Here is a 27,011-nt window from a genome sequence, read left to right on the forward strand (position 1 = left end):
GACTGTCCTTTGGTTAATCTTCCTGGAAAGCCAATTCATGAAATGCATTTCTCATTTTTTTTCACTGCCTCCTCAGCTCTTGAAGACAATTCCTCTGTTTCTGAGTTGAAGAAAATGTTTTTGTTTGCTGCTTTAAAGATCATTGGGCTTTAATTCCAAAAAGGATAGCATAACCGGAATTCGAGAGGATAGAGGTTTTTGTTGGTCTGGTCTCATGTGTGTCATAGATCATAGTCAAAACGACCTTTGCTAACCAGGGTATCCATTGCAATCACATTGATTTTTCAGCCAGTATTTACTGCATATTCTTTTGGAAACGTACAGTCTGTTTAAAATAGTACATTCTAAGTGAAAGTTGTTGCATAAATGATGCAAGCAAAACCGATAACAGGCTTTTTTAAACCCAAAGAAAAAAATGACGAAAATCATTACTCTAAAAAGAGAAAGTTAACGTCGTCTTAAGAAAACGAAGTACAGTCTGCAAAGCAGCATTAGTCCCATCGGACCCTTCTGAAGGTAATTTTATTTTAATTCAAAAGAAAAACTGCATAGCATTATATGAATAAAATGTTTAAAAACGAAATGAATCTAGATTATTTCTATTAGCTTGGTTCGCATTAAAAAGTTGAAAATAAAAAAGACTTCTGTTTATAATACTCGAAAATTGCTTTTGCTCTCCCAAATAGATATTTATGTGAATTCTAAAGCAGCTAATACAATTAAAAATAAAGACTTGAGAGGAGAACAGATGGTGTTCATTTGAGCGAATAACTATCTACTGCCTATATTTCTTCCCTAACTTTTTTTATTCAAATTTTATTATATGCTTTAGAATTAGCATAAATGTAAATACATAAAAAGCAATATATAAATAGAACGATATGAAAGGCAATTTCATTTTTTTGCGGGTTATAATTCAAGAAGTCTTTTTTTATTTTATTTCATACTTTTAGTGCAAACCAAGTTAGTAAAAATAGTCTTTATAGTTGACCACCGATGAGATTGAAAGTCAAACATCCAGTTTACAGGCAGAAATGGAAGTATCTATTAGCTTTCAGGGATGTGAGTTTTTGTAGATGTGTGTTATCCTCTAAATTAAGCAGTCACAATGAAATGAACGGAACACGCTCATCAGATATTTGATTTCCCCCTGATTTGGATAGACTGGTTTTGACAAGAGCGTTGCTAGAAAATTTCACTTTGAATTAATTGGAGGGAAAAGAAAAAAAAGTTGAATTTTCCATAACGTTAAAAAAATTCACTCACACACACACATATATATATATATATATATAAAAGAAGTAACCCCCCCCAAAAAGTCGGGTCTAGCTACGCCTCTGGCAAGAGCATCAGGACTGGATCTATAAATTTTGGGCCCCCACTGCAAAAAATCAGCACATCTCCTAACCGTTACCCCCCCCTCCCCTACACACACAAACAGATTTTTTTTATTTTTTTTGACCTAATGAATGATTGTTATACATTTTGATTTGCTTCAATGCTTTATAGATTCATTTGCTTAAACGTTTTCTTTATTATTATTATTATTGTTTTAAGGTTTTTAACGAACGTTTTAAATGCTTCAGGGGCGTGCTTAGAGTTTTAACTGCCCTGTGCGAAATTTGTTTTAATATTCGATAAATAATAATTTTTGTTATTTATTTATTCTCTCCCAAAAATAACCGCTAAAGTGTGTTACGCAGCTGTATAAGTGTTTCATGTTATATAGTCTTAAAATATTTAGTAAAGAGATACTAAAACTCCTATAGTACAAAACCAACTAAATCTGTGAATTTATTTACATCTCTGGAATACAGGAATGTTGCCACTCAGGCATAACTAATAACACGTAACATCCTTCCCTTTTTACAGAACTCTCAAACAGTTATTTTCCCCCTCAAAATAAAATCACAACACAATATTATACTAGAATCAAAAAATTTTTTAAAACGTCACAAAAGTTCTCTCTTCAAAATTAAAGAAATAAACTTAAAAAAATCACTAAGCAGAATAAGGTAAATTAAATTCTGAGAGAGAGAAAAAAATTAAAGAAAAGTAGCAGTTCTAGTCTTTGTATCTTGATGGCAATTTCACAACGCGTCCTGATTTTGTTTTATATTCTGTATTGTCTCTTTTTGAATCAGTACCCATTTTTTGTAGTAAAGATGGTATACAAGTTTTATTTTTTGTATTTATATTTTCTGTTGGTACACTTTCTGGTATCTGCTTGGTTGGCGTATTTGGTATTGGTGTCTCGAATTTTTTTTTCGTGTGTGTTGTTTTGGGTATTCCTCGAATAAACCTTCTATTTCTGACATATTTTTGTCCATTATCCGTGGTGACCTCTAATCTTCTAGGTGTTAAAGTCTTTGTAACCACAGCTTTCTTCCAGGTATCATTTTTCTTTTGAGGCTGCATGTACACTATATCTCCATACTGAAATTCAGGCAGAACAGATTTCTTGTAATCAGCTTCAGACTTCCTCTGTCTTAGATCTTCTTTACGATGAGTAATTTCAGGATAGGAATTGAAAGATGGCTTAAATAAATTATTTGTAGTGGGTACTAGAGTCCTTGTCCTTTTTCCAAGAAGTAACTGTGCTGGGCTTTTTGAAATGTTTTCAATTGGAGTATTCCTATAATTCAATAGACCTAAGTAGGGATCTTCTTTTGCAAAGAGACTCCTTTTCATAATCCTCTTCACAATTTTTACGGCAGATTCAACTTGACCATTTGATTTACTATTGTATGGACTGGTCTGCTTGTGTTTAATATCCCAAGCTTCACAAAATTTGTCAAATTCAGAAGATTTCAGCTGTGAATCATTTCCAGTTACAACTATTTCTGGTATACCATATCTTGCAAAATGATGTTTGACTTTTCCTATAACAGTTGTTGATGTCGTGTCTGGTAGATAATCCACTTCTATAAATTGACTAAAATAGTCCACAGTAACTAAGTAATTTCTATCTCGTAAAACAAATAAATCAATTCCAACTTTCTGAAAAGGTCTTTCTGCTACTTCATGCCACTTTATTGCTTCTTGAGGTCTACGATCACTATATGATAAGCATGTATGGCATCCACTTATGAATTGTCTAATTTCAGATGACATACCGGGCCAAAAAATAAGCTCTCTTGCTCTTCTTAAGCATGAATTAATACCTTGGTGTCCTAGATGAATTTTGTCTTTCATTTCTCTTCTCATCGCTTTTGGAATTACTATTCTTTCTCCTCTTACTACAACACCTTCTTGAATTCCAATTTCATCTCTATAGTCAAAATAATTTCTTATATTTGGAGGAACATCAATTTTGTCCTCTGGCCATCCTTTTGTAATCATTTCTTTTAAAGCGAGAATTTCTTCATCTTTATTTGATTCATCTTGTATTTTCTCTAAACAGGTTCCTTTAATTGGCAGAGTGTGAACACTGCAAACTATATCAATTTTCTTATTGTCCTGTTCTGTTGTATTCAGTGGCGCCCTAGACAAAGTATCTGACACAAGGCTTTGTGTTCCGGGCTTGTAGACTAAATCAAAATTGTAACGTTGAGCTCTAAGTAACATACTCTGCAAGCGCTTCGGTGCCTTGTGTAAGGGTTTCTTTCTAATAGCTTCTAAAGGTTTGTGGTCATTGTATACAGTTATTTTTCTTCCATATACATAATGGTGAAAATTTTCTAAACTCCATATAACAGCTAACATTTCTTTTTCAATTTGAGCATAGTTACGCTCCGCAGCATTTAGTGTTCTACTTGCATAGGCAATTGTACCCGAGTCTTGCATTAATACTGCACCAAGCCCAAATTGGCTTGCATCACATTCTACTTGAACAGGTTTTGTAAAATCAAAAATTTTCAAAGTTGGTGCTTCTGTGAGTAGACTCTTCAGCTTCATTAGGGCTGCATCTTGTTTCTCTGTCCAATTCCATGGAATATCATTCTTTAAAAGAGTATACAATGGTTCACTAATAGTAGCATAATCTTTTAGAAACTTCATCTGATAATTACACATTCCCAAGAATCGTTTCAATTCTTCTTTATTATTAGGCTTTTTAAGATCAATAATTGCTTGAACTTTCTTTACATCAGGTTTCACGCCTTCTTTGGAGATTTTGTGACCCATAAAAATAATTTCATCACATTGCAGTTCCATTTTTTCCTTATTGAGCTTCACATTCAGATCTTTGCATCTCTGTAGAAAAAGTTGTACATTTTCATCATGTTCTTTTCTGTCTTTTCCAAAAATTACTACATCATCAGCAATATTGATGAGTCCAGGAAGACCTTCAAATGACTGTTTCATCTTAATTTGGAAAATTTCCGAAGCTACATTCAAGCCAAAAGGCAAGCGCAGAAAACAATATCGCCCAAAAATAGTTTGGAATGTTGTTAGTATACTTGATGCTTCATCAAGAGAAATGTGCCAGTAGCCATTCTGCAAATCAAATTTGCTAAAAACTGTAGCACCATTTAATTCATGTAGCACTTCTTCCAAACTAGGCATAATATATCTTGGTCTTTTAAGAGCTTTATTCAATTCAAGCGGATTTAAACAAATTCTCAACTTACCGTTTGGTTTTTCTACACAGACAATGTTACTAGTCCAAGAAGTTGGTTCAGTTATTTTCCGGATAATTCCTTTTTCTTCAAGTTGGTCCAGTTCCTTTTTAAGTTTATCTCGCAAAGCAATAGGCACTCTGTGTACAGGCATAGTAGAAGGTGAGATATTAGGGTCAGTCTGAAGATGAACAATACCAGGCAAGTCTCCAATTCCTTCAGAAAATATATTATTATAATCAGTTATGTTTACTATGTTTACAGACTGGAATTCTTTCTCTTGGATTGTAATCAATTTCATAGCTTGAATAGCCTTCAACCCTAGAAGTGGTTGTATATGTTCCTTGTCAACAATAGTAAACTCAATATTATACCTTTTGTTGTTCTTCGGATTGATTACATGTTCACGATGAACTCCAACTGGTTCTAAAGTACTACCATTCCACATCTTTAGAACTTTATGACATGGATCTATGCCAGTAGCATAATGTTTGGGCAAAATATTTACTGTAGCTCCAGTGTCTACCTGAAAAGTTACTTCTTTTCCATTAATTAACATAAGACATTTTATGTCTTTACCTTTGTCTTCAACTTTATTCACCCATTCTTCACTCTCGTGATCTGAATCTAAATGATGAATACTTTCTTTCTTCATTTTGAATGATGATACACATTTTTTTGCAAAATGGTTCTTCTTTTTACATTTCGAACATGTTTTTCCCCAAGCTGGACAAAGTTCTTTCACAAATTTATGCTTTTTACCACAAAACTTACATGATTTTTCTTGTTTCTCGCTTTCAAAAAACTTTTTAGCTTCAAATTTTTTATTTTGCTGAATTTTGTTCACTATTTCTGGATGAAATTCTTTTCGTTTACTTTGTGCATATTCTGCAGCTCTGCAAGTATCGATGCATTTCTCTAAGGTTAATGTTCTTTCTCTCAAAAGTAGTTCTTGTAACTGGGAGTCCTTTAAACCTAAAATAATTCTATCTCGAAGTAAAGAATCAATACAGTCTTCACAATAATTGCAAGTTTTGATTAACACTCTTATGGTAGATAAAAATTCATCAAATGTTTCACCATCTCCTTGTTTTCTATTATTGAACATAAATCTTTCATATGTTTCATTAATTTCACCGACTACATATTCATCGAACTTGTCAATTATTTCTTCAGTTGTTCTTGCTTCATTATCTGTCGAAAACGAAAAACCATTGTATCTTTGTAATGCAGCGTCACCCAGTGTATGTAATAATAGCGCAACTTGATACTTCATAGTCTGCTTTTCTAAATTGGTAAGAATCGCATAATTCATCCATTTTTGCTTGAACAACTTCCATCTTGTGCATAGATCATTATCGAACAACAACGGTTCAGGAGCTTTGATAATAGGCTTAGCAGCGTCCGTGCTCATTGCGGCTAATTAGAATTTCGATCTAAGTAACTTCTTCAAAGTTATTTAAGAGAATAATAATTTACTTATTTTTCCCGCTGCCACCATGTTTCATGTTATATAGTCTTAAAATATTTAGTAAAGAGATACTTAAACTCCTATAGTACAAAACCAACTAAATCTGTGAATTTATTTACATCTCTGGAATACAGGAATGTTGCCACTCAGGCATAACTAATAACACGTAACAATAAGTTAGTTCAAGATTTTTATAAGTACCTACTGTCGCCTGCTTAATCGAATATCGAACATTGTCGGTTCCAAGAAAAATTATTTGATTAAGAGAGGAAATTTTATTTACCTTTCAAAATTGACAACATCTGTCTCACAAGTTGAGTATGAAATCTTTGTTTTGTCACTTCTTTTTAGTATATTATTTTTTGAAAAATTTCAAAATAGGGAGGTTGCTTGCTCAAGATATTTTGGGAACACTTTTCTGACTCTTTCTTTCCCCTCCTCATCTATTGTATCGTACATTTAATATTCATCAATTTATAATCATCTAGAACAGTTTCTTAAACTGTGGCGGGGTCCGCGGAGCTGACCAGCTAAAACGTTAAAGATAATATTGAAAGATATAACGATATTTTAAAAGAAATAAGTTCTTGCTTAAGAACATGCAGAATGCAGCAGTCCCCCCCCCCCTTCATCTTGGAACTCTCAGAAGTAGCTAACTTAAGCAGGCATCATTGTGAAGGCTACACAGATCCTAATCACAGCATTACGATGCTACCAGGGTAGGTTTGCCTGAATCGTAGTTTATAATTAAAATCCTAATATGCTATAAAAAACAACTCATATGAAAAATTAACACGCTTAAACTAGGCCAACAGTATTTTGTTCATTAACTTCAAAAGTTCATTTTTATTAATATACTTTTTGTAGAAACTTGGTGAAAACATTTTTTTTTCCTAATTGAATTTCAAATATAATTTTACATCCATAACTCAAATAATATTGTAAGAAATGAAAACCAGGCGAGAGCTCTGAAAAATATATACAGAACAATGAATAAGTAAATTTAAAGGGAAAAAAGCGTAAAAATATATTAAACAAGAAATAGATTTCAAATAATTCTGCTGCCTGCCCTATTGGTGGTGGTGGGGGGGGGGGAGTTCCTAATTTTTTCGGAGGAGGTCCGCGGAGGTCTGAAGTTTGGGAACCTCTGGTCTAAAATGTGTATACTTATTTGTTTTATTTAATTTAATTATCGACTGCGCTTTTTTTTCTTGATAATGACAAAGACAAAAGAAATTTTATAGAATAGTGGAAACGTTTTGATGGAATATGAATGTTGTTTTTCTTGCCTGTTGTCGCCAATAAATATAACGTTGTATTTTAAAGTCAATAATTGTTCTTACTTATTTTTTTTCCTAATTTATTCCAAAATTTTTCTCAACAGAAATAAGTGGGGATATTTAACATTGCGTCTATGGGAAAACATTCGGTTTCGGGTGGTTTTATTGGTATAAGTGGGGTATTCGTTTATCCGTTACTCGTTTAAGCGGGGTTGATAGTAATTACAAAATTAATGTGGAAAACTTTGGCACAAAATATTATTGTAAAGAAAATTTTTGGAATCCGAAAGAGATGTAATTGATGAAATAAAAAACTGGTATCGAAATTGCGTTGTTTTCAGGGGGGGGGGGGGTATGAAATACAAAATTGAAATCTAACTTCAGAACAACATTTGGAAAAAAAAAACGAAAAATTTTGACCTTTTTCTGCCTTTTCACTTATTTTTACTACTAGCAAATATAGAGTCATTCCATGTTAAATGACCTAGGAGTCCCCGTTCGACCATCTCCGATTTGGATGACATTTTATAAAGGTGTAGAGATATACCTGTGAAACTAACCTTTGCAAATTTTCAGCTTCTTAGATCCAAATCCTGAAGATCTAGGATCTCCTTTTTGTGCCTAACTGCCAAGTTGAGACTAAATTTACAGAAAATTTTATCACTCTGGAAGCCTGAAATTTTTGGCGCTTAAGGGACAATTAGCTGTTAATACATTCAAGTATTTTTGAAATTTTGAGCTCATTAGATTTTTTACAGCAAGCGTGCAAACTCGCAGCAAGAAAATTTTTTCCTGGATTTTAGGCTGTCATAAAATCTGAACAAAAATAATTCTAAGGGTCGTACTTTGTGATTACATTGTAAAAATACTTGTTTTTAATGGGTTACAGTTTCAGAGCTTAAATCAAGGGCAGATACAAGGCAGGGACAATTGCCCCCTCCTTGAGCCAAGATGCCCAAACTCACCCTCGGCATATTTCCGATGCAGAAGTTCCAAAAACGCAATTTTATACTATCTTTAACAATATTACGAAAATGAGGGCTCTCCCTCGGAAATGTTTCAGAATTAGTAGTCTTGAAAACACAGTTGTAGCACCTCTCTAAACATTTTAGTGATAGGGATTGAAACTTTGTTTAAGAAATTTTCTGAAGTTTCAAACTCAAATTTAGACAATCTTAGATTATATTAAGTCAGGTTCCCTTGGAAAGTGTTTCAATTGAAGTCTGAAAAAGGCAAATTGTAGGGCACCTTTGATGACGATAAGTTAAGGGATGGATTTCAGTATGCTAATCCGGAATGTTTTAAATTTGGAAGTTAAAAAAAGGGGGGGGGGAGCGGAGGTTCGGGAATTTATAAAAGGGTAAATCAATTGAACATTTCCCTCCTTGAACATTTTCTGAATCCGTAATTGACTTAAATATCTATTTTCTAAAAGATATTATCATCCAAAGTGGCTACCAAAACCGTTCAAGAGAAAAATAGCCTATTTCACCGCTGTAGCTCAAGTTTGTCACCCCGTATCTCCTTTTCGTTAATACAGTAAAATCCCTCTAATGCGGGCACTAACAGGACAAATTTTTTTGTCTGCAATATAGGGGGGTTCGCAGGACATGGTTTAATGATGCTATTTGCCTTGGAATTAGGGAATTAAAAATTGTTCGCATAAGAGGGGGTGTCCGTTAGGAATGGTTTTACTGTACCATTAGCTATTTTTTCCTTTCAAAAAAAGTTTTTTCTTCAATGGTGTTCTTTCAAATAAGGATAGGAAAATGAGTTTTAAATTCTGTCTGTCGTTGTCTTGTTTCATATTATTGTATCAGTATATAGATATCAGTAATGCACAACAGCAAATTTTTAAACTTAACATCTTTTATTAAAATAGCAAGAATCAAAGCACACTACACGTGCATGTTACAACAACGAGCATGGCAAGTAGGCAAGTGTTGCCAATCATGAATATTAAAAACAGATGTTGCTACATAATACAAAACATATGTTACATCTCCCCTTTTACATCGTCTCATAATCTTTCAAATAAGAAGGTTTTTTCAATGTACGCCCAGATCTTGTCCGCACAATTTGATTATTATTATTTGATAATGTGAAATTTGGGTTATTGTTGGTTCGATTTAAGTTCGAAGAAATTATGCCCTCATTAGGTGAATTTTCATCAATATCAAAATCTATATGAGAGTTAAAATTAAAATTAGCATTTTTGATGGTATTAAATGTTTTCTGTTCCTCGTGAGAACCTTATTAGATCCAGTTCTTATTTTGTAAGATCTTGAGTTTTTCCCATAAGCAATGACTTTTCCTGGCTCCCATGTTTTCTTAAGGAAGTTTTTAACAAGTACCTTCTTATTTAACTTCAATTTCCTGAGTGGTTTTGCTGATTTATCATAATAAAACTTTTGTTTTATTTGTCGCTGCTTTAAGCCATCACTAATATTTTTAAAGATTTCTGGATTCAATAGCTTATTACAGATGGGAAGCTTAGTTCTTAACCTGCGATTGAACATCATTTGGGCTGGGGATAACCCTATGCCGGCTATTGGAGTGCTTCGGTATTCTAACAATGCCACAAGAGGACTTTTACTGTCTTCATAGGCCTTTTTGAATAAGACTTTAGCAATCCCAACCCCTTTTTCTGCCATACCATTGCTTTCTGAGTGATATGAGCTGCTGAATGAAATTGTTATATCCCACTCTTTACAGAATTTCTTAATTCCCAGTAGTTGAAAGGGCTATTATCACACACAATTACTTCAGGAATACCAAACCTGGTCAATACTTTATTCCAATACTTTAAGAATGTCCCCAGCTGATTTACTTTTCAGTTCTTCAACTTCAATCCACTTAAAGAAATAGGGTCGGTTATGACAAAATATAGTTAACGTTTCGAAAATACATGATATCCATCCTAATTCTTTGAAAAGCTCGGTCAGGTATTTCATGGGGTTGTAATGGTTCTTTAGTTTGATCTTTATGAAATTTAGCATATATTACACAGTTCTCTACAGTTCTTTCAATGTCTTTTGAAATGCCTGGCCAGTATAAGATCTCTCGTGCTCGACTTTTACACTTTTCAATACCCATGTGAGCTTCATGGATAAGTGTGAGCATTTCAGATCTAAGTATTTTTGGGACTACTATTTTATTATTTAAGAATAACAAATCATGATCTAGATACAATTCATTTTTTAATTTGTCGTATTTCCTTAAATTGAAGGGAATTTTCTTTTTGTGGGGCCACCCCTGTTTACAAAAACTAATGATAACTTTTAGTTCATCATCCCCCTCCAATGCTTTTTTAAATTGTTCCTTTCTACTGTCACTCATTGGTAAGCATTTAGAAATAGAGTGTACAGTATGCAACATGTCGGGATCATCAAGTACCTGATCTTTAATAAATGCTCTAGACAATGCATCTGCCAAAAACATGTCTTTTCCTAGCAAGTAATTGATAACTAAGTTGTATTTTAGCAATTTCAAAACCATTTTTTGTAAGCGAGTTTTGGTTTTACTAAGAGGTTTTCTTATGATTGAGGTTAATGGTTTGTTATCACTTTGTATTTGAACCTTATGCCCGTAAATAAAGTTATGATATTTCTCACAAGCAGAAACTATTGCTAAAAGCTCTTTCTCTATCTGAGCGTAGTTTTTCTCACATTCGGTTAGACTTCTGGAGGCATAGGATACTGGCTGCCCTTCCTGCAGCAAACATACTCCTAGCCCATCCTTCGAGCTATCACTCTGAATTGTGATTTCTTTAGAGCTACTAAATACTCTTAAGACTGGGGCAGTACTGATTAGTTTTTTAATACAATTAAATGCCTCTTCCTGTTCAAATGACCATTGAAACTCAAATTTATCCTTCAACAGTTCCCTCAAGGGTGCAGTAATCTTTGACACATTAGGGATAAATTTTGCTATAAAATTTACCATCCCCAAAAGTCTTCTTATATCTTTTTTGCTGGTAGGCTTTTCTAATTCATTGATAGCTCTGACATGCGATTCATCAGGCTTTACCCCTTTTTCCGAAATTATTAACCCCATATATTTGAACTCATCAATTCGGAACTGAAATTTTTCAGGATTAAATTTAACGTTATGAGATTTGGCTCTCTCTAATACTTTAATTAATGTGATGTCATGATCTTGTTTGTCAGTTCCAGTAATTATTATATCATCAAAGTAGATTTAAACACCTTTTATATCACCAAACAGTTTTTGATTTTGTTTTTGGAAGACTTCTGGAGCCGAAGCAATACGAAAAGGAAGTCTTTTAAATTTAAACCGTCCAAAAGGAGAGTTAAATGTGCATAGATCAGAGCTTTTGCTATCCAATGGGATTTGCCAAAAACCCTCTTTAAAATCTAGCACATAAAAATATTTTTTTCCCTATAACTGACTAACTATTTCATCACTAGATGGAATAATGTGATGTTCCCTTTTTATGGCTTTACTAGTCGACCCGTGCGGAACTCCGCACTGTGCTTCGAATCGTTTCATAAGGCATTTCACTCTTTAAAAATTTCAAAAGAAGAACATTATGAAGAAGAACTGAAAAAAAGTAAGCGCAGAAGAGAAGGCATGTAATTTAAAGACATCAGTAACAAAACCTCGTTAAATACAACGTTGTGATAATTTGATCATTGCTCACCTTTTGGTCGTACATATTTTCAATGCAAACATAAATATCATTAAAAGTGGCCGAGTAGTGACTCGTGAAAAAGCAATAATTGTGCATGTGAAAAAACAGGTTGTGGCAAATACAGTCCTGCCCATGTGAGCATCTGACAGGAAAAAAAAGAAACATTAAAGAGATATTTATTGGCTCGGATTCGAATTGGCGCCATTCTGATTAACAGCCTGACACCCCAACAAACCTAGCAATTGTGCCTTCCTTTTCAGCGGAAAGCAGAGGAGTAGAAGATGATTTCTTGCTAATGAAGTTGATAATGATTTTAATGCTTTATATCGTATTTGCGCGAATAAAAAATTAAAGGTTTACTGGGTGAAACTCGTAGTTTTAATTTGGCGTAGTATTTTTTCATTTGTACAAAAGGTTGAACACTGCTATTAGAAACATCTACATTTCAGCATACAATGAAAATGTTTTTCTGCACAAAAAGGATTTCCTTTAGGTAAATCTAATACTTTTTTATGCTTATATTATGCTGAGTGATCTGGATGTAGGCAGAGCTTAAAAAAAAGGAAGAACACCCTTCGATTAACAGTCAACTTATCTGAATGATAACTGTAGCCTGCATAAATGAGTCGAAACACCAAGTAGCATTCCCACTGCATTTATTTTATTACGTGTGTATGTTATGAGTATATGTAATGCTTAATACTAATATAAATTTGATATTATGTCGGAGAGCCCAAGCTTGCCCGAAGTTCAGATAGTTTATAGCCAAACGCTCTACCGCAAAAAACTTATCATTTTAACCAAACAACTAATTCCAGTGCTTTTAAGCTTTATTAAAATATGAACACACACACACAGGCTTCTTTTTTTGCCGAAAGCAACGTAAAAAATTATTAAAACTGCATTAGAACTTTGAAAAAAAAAAAAAAATGCATAAGAACTACCGGCTGCATCAAGGTTTTCAAACAGCAAGGGGCGTTTTCGAAAACTTGATTTTTCGACCGTAAGTCTATTTTTCTTCATTAGCCAGCCTGATAAGTTTGAAAATAAGAAGGGAATAATATATAAGATAAGATATTGAAGAGAAAGGTTTTTATTTTTTTGAAAATTTTTACAATTCGTTACCGCTGGCTGCTTGAACCGTTATGACTTAGATGGCAGCACGTGTTCATCATTTAACAGCACGGTTAAAATACAAAATAAATTGAACTATGCTCTATTTTAAGCGTAGCTTTTCGAATGTAGTAAACATGTGATAATCTTTTTCTTTTTTTTTTTTTTTTTGCAAAAAGAGGAAAAAATATACATTTTACCCTTCAAATTGAGGTAGTAAATTTTTTATTTGTACAAAGAGTCAAAAACTCATTAGAAGAATATATATTTCAATATACGATTTATTATTTTTTTTCTGAACGAAAGACAATTCTATTGTAGTCTGAAATCTTAAACCTGTTACTTATATTTTCGCTTACATTATGCTTTAATTTTCTTACCAGAGCCAAAACTTTAAAAAAGAAAAATAAAACGTACAATTCAGAAGTAATTTAGCACAAAGTCACATCAAGTTTTCATAACAGCAAGGAGCGTTTCCTTCTCATTTATTCTGTTCCCTCAGATTTGTTATTCACTTAATTAAGTGTTCATGCAAAGCGCAATATTTCTCACATTTTTTGATGCAGATTGTCCGGCCGTGGGCTCGAACACTCATTCTCCTGGTTGCGAGGAGAACGCTCTGCCGATCAAGCTATTCAGCTCTGTCGGTCATAGTGCAAGTTAAAGTTATAAGTTTAACCAAAAACCTCATTCTGGTTCTTTGAAACAGGTTTTTTGGCAGAAAAAAAAAACAATTTTTAGACCGTGGGTCTATTTTTCGTCTGTAGCCAGCGCGATAAGCTTTAAAATAAGGTGTAAATCAAAGAAATCGATCAAGAATTGAGGAAAATCTGGCGTAAAAACCAAAAGCAGGCTACAGAAATAATATAGTAAAACCTCTAAAGTTGACCACCCTTGTAAGTTGACCGCTTTTTTCAGGCACGGATTTAGTCCTTATATAAATCAACCTTTGTAAGTTGACCACCTGTTTAAGTTGACCTTTAAAATAGGGCACCGCAAGTGGTCAACTTACACAGGTTTCACTGTATAAGGATTCAGATCCCTTGGATCTAAGCATATCCTCAATTTCCCATTTGTCTTTTCAACCACTACTAAGTTGTTCACCCAATCTGTAGATTTATTTACATGATCTATTATTCCCTTATTTTCCAACTCAGAAAATGTTTCTTTTAGATTTGCTAAAAGTGTCTGGGGGATCCTTCTTGGAGGAATTTTATTACCAGAGTAACATTTTCATTAACTTCAATATTGTGAGGCCTACCAGGGAAAGTACCTAGTCCTTGAAAAACATCACCATATTTGGTAAAAATATGGTTAAGGATTTTTTTTTCCTTGTTAAGGATTTCTACCTGATCAATTCTTTGAATTAATTCTAACATTTTACATGCTTGTAAGCCTAATATTCGCTTTGAATCAACATTTACAACAAGAAATTTTAACAATACAGTATTTACATTATTATTTACAGTACAAAATAAATTAACGTAACCTTCAGGTTTCAACTTGTGGTTACCATATGGTGTTAGCAGTACATCAGTACTGATTAATTCGCATAATTTATCGAGTTTCCTACCTTTGTAAACAGACAGAGGTAAAATATTTACCTCTGCACCTGTGTCCAATTTGAAGGAAATTACTTGACCATTAATGATCACATCTTTTGACCAAGATTTCTCTCTAGGCCCTGAGTCTGCACTTACAACATCAATGTAGAGACTTGATATATCGAGCTCAACATTAGATTGTATCTCGTTCACGTGACGAGAACCCGATTTATTTCTTTCAGAATTTTTTTTCCTTCATCGTTACCCGATTTGCACATGATTCTTCTGTTTGCACACGTTACACAGCTTGTTGAGCGCAGGGCACCCGCTCTTTTCTTGTGCGTTCTCCCGCACCTGCCAGTCGAACTCTTGGTGTGATTTTGCTGAGGCAGTGCTCTTTATAGGCTTCCTCTTCGCCTTCAGTACATCCACTTCTGCTTTAAAGCCGCCCGAGTCGCTGATCCTTTTGTACTGCTCCTTGCTGGCTTCCACTGCCCGGATGAAATCGGTAGCGTTCTTCAAAGTCATGGCCGGTTCCCGAAGAAATCTCTCTTGTCGCAAATAAGAGACTTTTCCTGATTAGTGAAATCGCAAGTTGCTGCGTACGTCCGTAACTGGGTGACGTATGAGTCGATTGACTGTCCTTCTTGTTGCGAGCAAGAAAAGAACTTAAATCGCTCGAATACCACATTTCTACGCGGTGCACAATAATAGGTGAACTTGCTTACGACGTCGTCATACTTATCTTTACTAGCTGTATCATCAAACTTAAAAGTATTGAAGACGGAGACTCCTTCGTCGCCTAGCAAACTGAGGAGTATGGCGATTTTTGTCTTGTCGCTTTCCCCACTTTTTTCCGTCGCCAACATAAAGTTCTCAAACTTTTGATACCACAGCTTCCATGTTTCTGGCACATTACCAGTTGAGAAGCTTATCGAAGCTGGCGGTTTGAACATCTCCATTATATCTGTTGTTTGAACACAAAAGTTCCAATGCTCAGAGAGGTCTACTGCGAGCGTTTCCACCTGACACCATGTCTTGTTTCATATTATTATATCAGTATATAGATATTAGTAATGCACAACAGCAAATTTTTAAACTTAACAACTTTTATTAAAATAGCAAGAATCGAAGCACACTTCACGTGCATGTTACAACAATGAGCATGGCAAGTAGGCAAGCGTTGCCAATCATGAATTTTAAAAACAGATGTTGCTACATAATACAAAACATATGTTACAGTCGTATCGAATTCCCATGTTTAATTTCAGCTTACAGGAAATTTTATCACACTGGAAGCCTGAAATTTTAGGAGCTCATAGTACTTTTGGTTGTCAATAAGCTCTTGTATTTTTATGAATTTGAGTTCATTAACTTTTGTGTAGCACGCATTCAAAGTTGCAAGAAAAACACAGTGGAGAAACTTTTTCCAGGATTTTAGAATGTCATAAATTCTGAACAAAAATGATTCAAAAGTGCTTACTTTGTAATTCTATTATTAATATACATGCTTTTAATGGGTTGTAGTTCCAGAACGTAAATATTGATTTTCTTTAAAATATTGGCATCCAAAGTGGCTGTCAAAATTGTTCACATAAAAAATAGCCATTTTTTGTTGCACTGTAGCTCAAGTTTGTCCCATTGCATCTTCTTTTTGTTGGTACCATTCGAAAGAAGATATTTTGTCACAATATTTTAGCGGCCCTGTGCGGACGCACAGTCAGCCACCCCTAAGCATGGCCCTGAAATGCTTCCACAGGTATACTTGTGAGTGTGTGTGTGTGTGTGTGTGTTTTTTTTTTTTTTTTTTTTTTGACTCATTTTATTTTTAAGTTATGTCAGCACATGGGTGCAAGACCTTCCGTCTCAGGACGGATTTCCGTCTTGACAAAATTTCCGAGACGGAGGTCGGGACGGAAAAATTCGATGACGAAAAGAAATTCGATGACTTTCTTTTAGTTTTTAATGAAAAAAGAAAAATTGAGTGTTTGAAAAATATGCTTTAATATTACTGGACCGTTCCATAACCACGAATTTACATCGACATTCTCTCAGTTTTCTGCCATGGGCTCGTTTTGTTTGCAACGTGCTTTTAGAGGAGTGGCTTTTCGACTCGCGCCGTTTCACTTTTTTTTAAGTGTAGCTCTGTTATTTCCAACTCACTGCATTGACCAAGGAGTTACTGGTTGGAAACACCGATGGGCAACCGTTCCTGCATTTTTGACAAAGACTTGAGGAAACACTAAATTCTGTCATTGAATCTAGCACTCGCTCGACTGGGAATATTGGAGGGGGGGGGGGAGAGAAAGGAAAGAAGAAAAATAACGGAGCACGAGTTTGCGAAAAAACGCTGCTCTTGCAAAGAGGGTAATCTGTTCGCAAATTAAAACATTGGTTTTAAAACGTTGATATCTTGGACAATCTAAGGTGGGGTGGGGGGTTACTCACGGGTTACAGTATAAAATATCGAAAAACTGAATTGAAAATATTTTTGAAGCTAGGAGTGGTTCGATATTTCTCCTCTGCAAACCAGGGTTGGCAAAAACCCGGGTTTTTTTTAAAAAGCCCATGGACCCAGGGTTTTTTGGGTTTTTTTAAATAAAACCCAAAAAAACCCAACTAAAGCTGGGTTTTTTAAAATAAATGTGGTTTTTTTTCGTCTTTTCTTAGGGAAAATGTGGGGTACTTGTAGCATATTGTTGTGTAAGTACATGGACAAAACAAAAAAATTGTCTTGGGGTAGAAAAGGTGGGAAAATTCAGCGTTTTCTGAAGAAAAGTAAAAAAGACGACGAAACCTAAGAATGGTGAAGTTTCAGATTTTTTAGTTTCCATGAATACCAACAGTTAAGGCAAAGTTACTTCTCGAGTGATAAAATCTATTGTTTGTAATTACTACATGTTTTTCTTTTTGCATTTTACTTTATTGTATTTCATTTTGGTATGCAAAACTACTGTAGAACCTCAAGTAGTTTAAATCCCTTTTTACTGAATTCCAGCTTAATCAAGATATTTCTTTGAATTTTATGTTGCCTGTTTTTCTATTTCTGTGTACAGAGTAAGAAATATTAAACTTTTTTGTAAAATAATGAAAATACTGTACATCTTATTCTGTTTTCTGTTTGACCGTTTGTAAAACCTGTTAATTTCTAAAATATATACCTTGATTATTCGAGATTTGTGACGTGTTGGTTTCCGGAAAATATTTCACACGAAAGCCTGTCGGCTAGAGTAGTTTCCCCTGTACAATCTACAAATATTGAGAAAATCAGACGTGACAGGACTTCGTAAAGATAATTTGAGTTATTTATTGACCAGTTAAAGAAAAAAGTTAAATACATTTATTTAAAATCTTTGAAGTATTTTTTAAATGCTGTTAAGAGTGAAGAAATACTATTAAAGTTCAACATTCATTTTTTATGTAACATTGGCTGTAGTGAAGAACAAATAAAAAAGAAGTTTAAATTGCGAAAGTATTTAAATTAATTAGTTTTTTTAAAAACTGCATGGAAAATTTAAAAAAACCCAAAAGTGGGCTAAATAATGGGTTTTTTTAAATGGGTTTTTTAGGCTGTCTTTAATGATGTAAAAGCGGGGAGGGGGAGGTTTTAAAAAAAATCGAAGACTGGAGACTTAAAAACACTAATTTAGGCATTCTTTGGTGAATTTATGAGAGATGGTTTTGGTGTTTTAACATGAAAATGTTTTGTAGCTGATGTATTAAAAACTATTTGAGGCTATACGTAAATGACTTAAGGTAAAGGGCATTTGAGACCCTCTTCCGAAAAGTGTTTGTAATTGAAGTCTTAAAACTTTCATGCTGTCTTTGGCAATGTTCAGAGGGAGGGAGGGCGCTCTCTTTAGGCGAAATTCCGAAATTGGAGTCTTAAAAGCGCAACTTAAGACCATCTTAGGGTTTGGGGTTCTCCTTTCCCAAAAAATATTCAAAGCTGAAGTACTCAGCTTTAGGTAATCTTTGGAAGACTTAAGAAGAGGGAATTCGAAGGCTTTCTCTCAATACGTTTTAGAATTTAAATTCTTAAATCTTCGGTGATGAAAAGGGGAAACCGTAAATTTAAGTAAAATTTAGTGAACTTAGAGGAAAGAGTTCGGGGGGGGGGGGGGTCTCTCTCCCCGAAGTATTGAAATGCTATTTTAGCTATTTTTGAGTGAGTTAAGAGTTAGGGAATCCAGGGATCTTTCTCGAAACGTTTTCGAAATTGAAGTCTTAAAACTTTGGGTTGTCATTGGCGATGTGTGGAAGGGAGTTGCTCTCTCAATAGAAAAATTAACCTTAAACAAAAACTTACACTGCATTTAGTAAACACAATGAGAGGAGGGGGGTATTCCGCACCCTCAGCCCGAAATATTTTCGTTTCTGAAATTTTTAGAGCTTTGTTTTGGGCTATCTTTGACTGACTTAAGGGGGAAGGATGTAGGAAGATTCTTTCAAAAAGTTTCCAAAATTAAAGTATTAAAATTTTTAGGCGGTCATAAGTCATGTTTATAGGTAAGAGGGTACTATTCCTACAAAACAATTTAGAAACTGAAGCCTTAAAAATTGAAATTTAGGACATTTGTGGTGAATTCAGAGGAAGGGTTTCGGGAGTTCTCTTCCGAAAATTCTCTGATGCTGAAATATTTAAAGCTCCACTTTAGACTATATTTGAGTGCCTTAAGAGGGATGTGATTCGGGAACCCTGCCTGGGATTAGGATTCGGTTCCCCTATCTCTTTTTTTAATTAATGATTGTTGGAAAGGGTACCTTGTTTAAAAAATACATCTACTTCACTGAAGCGATTTTTTATTGCTAATTCTATCTTATAAAAGAATTCTTTTTCAAATGAAGACTGTGTGGGGGAATGGTGACAGTTCATTATCATTAGTCGGCTTTACCCTTCCCCCACATTTCCTTCTTTTCTAGTTTGTTAGCGCTACCTTGGGTAGACTTTCCGATCAGAACTGATTTATGTTGCAAAAGTGAAAATCTTATGTCCTAAGCGATTTTATTGCTACAATAAAAATGTTTACGATCGGCAAAAAACTAATGGTGGGGTGCTGCAAACGCTTTTACCCCTTACATTATCCAACATCGTCTAAAATTGCGTTTTTGAAACTTCAATTTCGAAATGTTACCGAAGGTGGGTTCCTGAACTTCATCCCTTCAATAGTGCATTCAGAAAGCGTACAAACGTTATGAAATTTAAATTACAATTTGTTTTTAAATCGTCAATTTCAGGAAAAGCTCATAGCGTCCCCCCTCCCCTTCTCTAATATTTTTTGAAGGTTGCCCAATATTGTGATTTTGGGGCTATCAGTTTGAAATAATTGATGTAAGAGTCCCTGAACCCCTCCTTTCCCTGAACTTTACCAAAATGGCCTACCATAGCGTTTTTTGGACTTCAATTTGAAAAAATTTATGGGGGAGACCCCCAGACCCCCCCTCCCCCCTTTTATTGCCGGATTTTAGGCTTTTTGGAATTGTGATGTCAAATCACTTAAATATTACAATTTTAAGGCTTAAAATTTAAATCAAACAGATTCCAAAACTGGCATTGTTAAAATCTACAACATTTATACATACAATTTTTTCCTTAAGCCCGCATGTGGGTGGGGGGAAGCTGAAAATATTTTCCGTCTTGAACACATCACCAAACTTGCACCCATGTGTCAGCAGGAATACAAGTCTCTCATGATTTTACATTGCTCTTCCCCTCCCCCTTCGCTTATGTGCTTAAGTAATATGTGTTAAGTTTCAATTTTTCTTCGCGTTTTTACCAAAACATTAAAAGTATTTTCAACTGGCTTATGTCGGGCCCCAAAGAAGCGTGCCCCACTGCGTAGTCTGCGGGTACATAGCTCCGGAACATAGTTTTTTAATTTTTAAAGAATTCAAAAATCAAAATTTCGCCAGTCTTTTTATATGAAAAAACAGCTTTATTAATAACGGAAATCTATAGAAATTTCAAATACAAAATCAGGCAATATTTTAGAAAAAATACTACTGGATTTTATTTAGAATGGCATAGGAATAAAGTGAAAAAAAATTGGACTTCATATTCGAATTCAGTTTTGCAATATTTCAGTTTTACTACAAAATTTCAAGGTGTACACTTTTAGGAGCTACTGTACAATAAGATTATCAGCATTTATTTTTAAATGTAATTTATAAATTTTGTAAATTGTGTGAAACTGATATCTTGATTTATCACTTTAGTCTGAAGAATTAACTTTAAATGAACATCATGGAGAAATGATTGGAAGCTATCTTCGTTTTGCTAAGTTTCGAAGAGGTCGTCATTTAAGAATTGTTGAGCAAACTTTTGAAGAGACAAAATTATCAAGGTAAGTTGTATTAACTTATTAGTATTATGTTTTGCTGAGGTTGTAATTGCCCTTGTGTTATTTCTGATTTGCATGATAAAAATATGTTTGCTTAATTTTCAGCTTTTTGTCCTGATATTACAGATTTAAAACTAATTTTTGTTTATTTAATTTCTTTCTCAATTGAAATGCTGTAGTTCTCATTTTTTGCCAAAACTATTTTTTATGCTCGCTAAAGTTGTTCCATTAGACGTTCCCCAACCGACAAGAGGCCATGTCGGCCACGTCGAAATCTAGGGACCCAGTCCTTGAGAGAGCTTAGATCTAAAATGGAGTAGTATTAATTTTATACGTTTTCAAAGTGGAGGAGGGCAAGGCGACTAAATTGACAAGGGGCCCCTCTTGACTCTCGGCAGCACTGGTCAAATGTGATGCCCACTGTTTTGGATTGCATCAAAGCTTTTCTTTTCTACCTTTTCATTATTGAAACCCACAAAGAATGAACTTGCAAAAGTAAGTTTAAAATACAGTTAATTTTGTCTCTAGAAAATAATTTTCTTCCATTCTCCACTAAAATTCATGCATTTTAATTATAATGTTTTAAAATAACTGCTGGTCCTATGGATGTTTTTGTGGTCCTGAACCAGTAGACCACTATTAATTTCAACTCCTGAACTTGATTTTTTATTACACTAATTAGCGGCATCTCCCGGCTCTGTACGGTCTCCTCGAAAATAAAAGTTATGTCAAGTGACATGTGTTCAACAACCAGACTTCAATTAGAGAAAAAATGCTGTTAATTTCCTTTGAAAATAATCATTCTTAACCCTTTAAATGCTGCTCTATGTTCCAAGTGTAAAATGTGGAATTACTTCATAAAAATAGGACTCTTAGGCATCCCTTTAACAATGCAAGAAGACATTTTCAAAGAAATTTTTTTTATCTAATACAGTAAAAACCTGTGAAGTTGACCACCTATCTAAGTTGACCTCTTTTTTCAGGCACGAAATTAGCCCTTATCATGTAAATAAACCTTTGTAATTTGACCACTAAAGTAGTGCACCGCAAGCAGTCAACTTACACAGGTTTCACTGTATTTTGGGAATGTTCCCGTTTGGGAACATTGGTGTGTTACATTAAGTTTTTTCATTTAAGGCTTTTAATTGATTATGCTTCACGCCCGCTTTAGTTTCAATTTTATTTGTGCAGAAACACTTGATATACATGATACTATTTGTCACATTCATTTCAATTTCAAATATTAAATATTTTAAAACACATAAAAATAGAAGAAAAGGAATATTAGTATGCATTTATAAACAAATTTATTCAAAATTTGGTACCGATTACATGAAATCCAAAAGTCGGAGTAAGTAATATTTTTCTCTTTATCTAAATTTTTTCCAAAGCTATGGAGTCAGTGTCCGACTAATTTCCGCCTACAGGAGTCGGAGTTGGAGTCGACTGTAGGTGCTAACGGTAAGACATTTGAACTGTTCAAAACTAATCGGAAAATTGTTCAAATCAAAAAAATATTTTCTATACATGTTCTTCTTCAATAGCTTTTTCCTGCAAAATTTGTTTGCAGCAAATTTGCCTTTAAGTTCGGGATTTTTACTTGCCTTTAATTTCCCGTAGGCACTAATGTTAACTATTTTTTAACTGTTCAAAATTGAACGAAAAATTGTTAAAATCAAATCATGAAATATGGTAATAAGGTGTCCTTGCCGAGATCTTTCGAACAAAAAAAAAATCGTTTGAATCGGACTATTCACACAAAAGTTATTAGGGGGGGCAGACAGACCGACAGACAGACCCTAGTTTCCTATTTTTAATTTTTCAAAATGTATTTTTTAATCAATATTTTGAAGATGCCTTAAACCTTCTTTTCTTTTTTTTCTTCTTTATCTGGCTTTTAGTGGGAAAGTAGGCCAAAAAAGTTAACTCGTTGATTGGAAACCGAAGCTCTGGAAAAGTTTCACGTGACCAGGGAGGGGAACTTTTAGTGCTAACAAATTGTAGCCTAAGTATGGTGCTAGAGAAGAGCTGTAAACATCTTCGTTTCAACGTACAAAGCGATTTCTTGACATCACTCCCACTCTAAAACTGGAGATGAAGGGGACGGGAGGGTGTGAATGGAGAACAGTGAAAGGTTGAAATGTTGCACTCCGCTTTTAAATGCGTCAATACGTTGTTTTAAATACTGAGGCTTTCACTTATTGCATAACGGAACTTATGCTGCGGTGTGAATTGCCCAGTTTTGTATACCGGATTACGCCAATGTTCACGATCGGGAACAACGAAGTCTGTTCACTTATAGGCTCTACATTTTTGTTCGAAATCATTATCTGTCATGTTTGGTCACCAAAAGGATCCCTATTTATTGTTATTCTGAAATATCAAAACAGTTAAGCATTTTTAAAAAAATATATGAATTTTTTTATCTGTCTCCCTGAAAATTGGTAATAAAGCATATTTTTGCTAATTTTTGTTGAAAACAGTTTTTGCAAAATAGAACTAGTTTTTCTTTCAAAAATTCCGTCCTCATAAGCAAAACTTTATTTTTATGATTTTTTAAAGTTGATGTTCCCATTTGGGAACATTGGTGTTTAAAAGGTTAGTAAAAGAAAACGGCAAATCAAAAATCCCCGAACAAATTAAACGCAACTTTCCTGATTAGCTTCTGCTGGCAGAAAAAAAAAAGATAAATTGCCAAATAATAATCAAAAGAAGAAATTTTTACCATAAAACAAAAACAAAATTTTATTTAGTCACAGTACACAAAAAAAAAAGTGGCAACATTCTGAATGGTTTTATTCACGCTAATTTAAAACGAGATCACCCAAACAATAATTTTCCAGTATAAAAATGCTTTTTTCTTTTTTTCCCGGTGATTTTGCAGTCTTTTTTTTATTTGAAGGAAGAAAATCAACTTCAGTGGTATTTTTCATGGGCTTTCAAATGGGACTTGAATCAAGAAAGATGGATACTCATTTCGGGTAGAAAGAGCTCTGTAATGCCAGTTTTGAGCCCTAAAATTAAAATTCAAACCGTTCAATATTTTATTGCCATTCGAAAACCCCCTACATTCCTTCTTGGGTACCCATGTACCTTCCTGCCAAATTTGGTCGAGATCTGACGTAAGCTGTGGATTTGTATAGGGAACATACACACATATACACACACATATATATTCTTTGTTTTATTTTATATGGATGACTAATCACTAAAAAAATTGTGATATTCTTTTTTTTTTGTTAGACTAATGGAAGGAACTTTTACTGCTGAAGAAGTGCGAGATATTTTAGATGAACTGTGTGCCTTATTGAAAGGAGATTTAGAAATGGAACTCATCAATACAGCTCATACAGCAGCTCTTCTGCTTTGCCAAATGTGCTGTCAAGCTCAACAGTGGCACCTGAAATTGAATGCAGATGTGTCAGAATTAGAAAACAGGTATTAGTTTTTATTTGCCAAAAATTTCATAACTTTCTGATATAGTATAAAATTATTTTAAGTTAGTAGAAGCAACGTCATAATAGACTTATCAAAAACTGCAAGCTACGTCGGGATGGATGACCCCTGAAATGTCTGGTTTTTTATTGTAAAAATAATTCAAATACAATGTAAATTGGTTTCAAACCACCTGTTCTTTTGGTGAGTCTGCCAAACTCCCAAGAGGAGTTCCTCCAAACATTTTTTTGCAGCTACAGCACTGGTTACCACCACACAGCAGCAGTAGCGGCGGCTGATTTACCATGTCACAACTATTAACAGGGTTCGTACAGGTCATGGAAATCCTGGAAAGTCATGGAAAAAAAATAAGCGAGTTTCAGACCTGGAAAAGTCATGGAAAATTGAAATTTCCTTTGAAAGTCATGGAAATTTATTTCAAGTCATGGAAAAATGTCCTGGACAGAGATAAAGTAACAGTAACTAAAAGAGCATTAGAAATCTTTAGTGATTTAACAGAATAGCACATAAAAGCTATTAAAAGTGGCAAATTGAAAGATCTCAAAATCAAATCTGAATTTTGAAAAATCATTGTATCCACTTCTGTCACAGCCGTTTGCCTTTTTTGCGATGTAATTTTTACTATTTGGACATCTCTTATTTTGAATTACTGTTATTTTCAACACTTCTTATGTTTTACATTCTGTAGTAGCAAACTTGCACGTTCTTGGTTTTGCCACACCCCTCATAAAAAGCAATTCAATTGCATCCGAATTCGATTCCATCACTCGTAAGAACTTTGTTATTAAATTTATCAGAGTTTATTTTAATTTGCTGAAGGTTTTAGATCAGGCGATAGAATACAGAAAAGGGGACTTCTAATACTCTAAAACAGTAGTGTACAACATACGGCCCGCAAAACTAATCCATGCGACCCACTGCTGCGTTCAATGTCAGAAATCATTCATGTTCTGGAATTTCTAAATCTATTAATTTATATACATTTGAAAATGTGCAAATAAGTAAACAAAACAAGTACTTTTGCATCAGAAGATTGATTCATTACTGAATGGTTTTTTCAAAAAAATATCTGGTTTAGAAACATAAATAACTAAACTATGTGGCTTTACTTTAACAGGGTGGCGACAGATCAGGGAGATCAGGGAAAAGTCAAGGAACTTTATTAATCAGGGAAAAGTCAGGGAAATATCAGGGAATTTCGAAAAAATAGCAAAAAATCAGGAAAAATTGATTTTATGAAGAAAAAAAAAATCTTTTTTTGCTTTACGAAATTAAGTACTCTAATTCCCTATGCATTTTCTGCCAATTATCTGTTCAAAAAAAAAAGTAAAATTACTGAGGTGCGATTATACACTGCTGCTTATTTGTACGTCTTTTTTCCTTAATGTCAAAGTATTGAGTCTTACTTATTAATCACAGGATGAACTTTCTAAGATTTCTTCTGTGTCTGTTAGGTTGTTTATTTTACCTAGCTTGAAATTTCCTTTCACGCTTTCAATGCTACTTAAAACAAACAACTATACAGGCAAAGAGGAAGCCTTCATTAATGCCTTAGCTCCTTTGCCTTTATTCCATTGTCACTTAAGTAAATATTTTTATTTTTTTTTATTGTCAAGATGCTGTATTCCTACATTAAAACTTATGTTCTTAGAGAAACACTCCCTATGAATGAATGTCAAATGGTTTCATCTGTTTTACATAAATATGTCAATTAGTTATATAAGAATAACTACATCACTTCTATTCTTTCATTATTCTTACAATAATTATTATACTTAGTAAGTTACCGCCTTAGAGCAGGGCTAAGGCAGAAATACATGAAATACACCGCCAGCTCAGGCCTCGGCTGGAATTGACTGAGCTGGCAGTGTAATTCAATTATTATACTGTTTGAAAATTTAGTTCAAAATGATTTCAATTACTTTTTAGTTCTATCATAAAACACATATGTTTTTAAGAATGATTTTAATAGTTTCTTAAAATTCTTATGCTAAGTGGTTTCTGGAAGTAAAGTTTTTTTTTTTAATTTTCTATAATCTTTCCATGTAGAAAAATTTTATATACGGTTTTGTAGGCGTTCTTTTTCCAAAAAAATTGACTTGATATGTTTTTTTTAACCATTTTATTAAAAAAGTAGCATTTTTTAAAAATATATCTTTAGTTTAACAACTTTATGCAACTTAAAATGTTTAAAATACTGCATTTTGTACAAACATACAATGGATTTCAAGTAGAGCAAAGAAAGGAGACCATTATTATTAGTAACGTAAATCAGGGAAATTTGGTAAACTTAATCAGGGAATTCAGGGAAAAGAACTTTTTTTCACAGTTCCTGTCGCCACCCTGTTTAAAGAACCAAAATACTGTCAAGTTAGATGGATGATTAAATGCACTGTTGACACTGAAGGCAACTTTTGAAGCAACTTTATTGAAACTTAGTGATGACTCATTCACCCTTTGTCCCATTCATTATCATTCTGCTTGTTTATAAAAAAAATTAGACATTTACGCATCATAATTTTTGTTTCACTGCATTTTTACTTTACTTAAATTTAAATGATGAAGACAAATAAGAATAGTTTAGTTTTTTAAG

At 33.8% G+C, this 27,011-nt stretch overlaps 1 protein-coding gene across 1 annotated transcript in view; it reads left to right on the top strand.

The window, feature by feature from the left end:
* The window catches only part of LOC129225509 (leucine zipper transcription factor-like protein 1), a 48,796-nt gene that overhangs the window by 1,234 nt on the left and 20,551 nt on the right, over nucleotides 1–27,011 (top strand). The window contains exons 2-3 of the mRNA XM_054859938.1: nucleotides 20,838–20,965; nucleotides 24,206–24,400. Of these exons, the coding sequence (XP_054715913.1) occupies nucleotides 20,838–20,965; nucleotides 24,206–24,400 (323 nt within the window). The remainder of the gene's footprint in view (nucleotides 1–20,837; nucleotides 20,966–24,205; nucleotides 24,401–27,011) is intronic.

The sequence above is a fragment of the Uloborus diversus genome, chromosome 7 (assembly GCF_026930045.1).
Source record: "Uloborus diversus isolate 005 chromosome 7, Udiv.v.3.1, whole genome shotgun sequence".
Lineage (NCBI taxonomy): Eukaryota > Metazoa > Arthropoda > Arachnida > Araneae > Uloboridae > Uloborus > Uloborus diversus.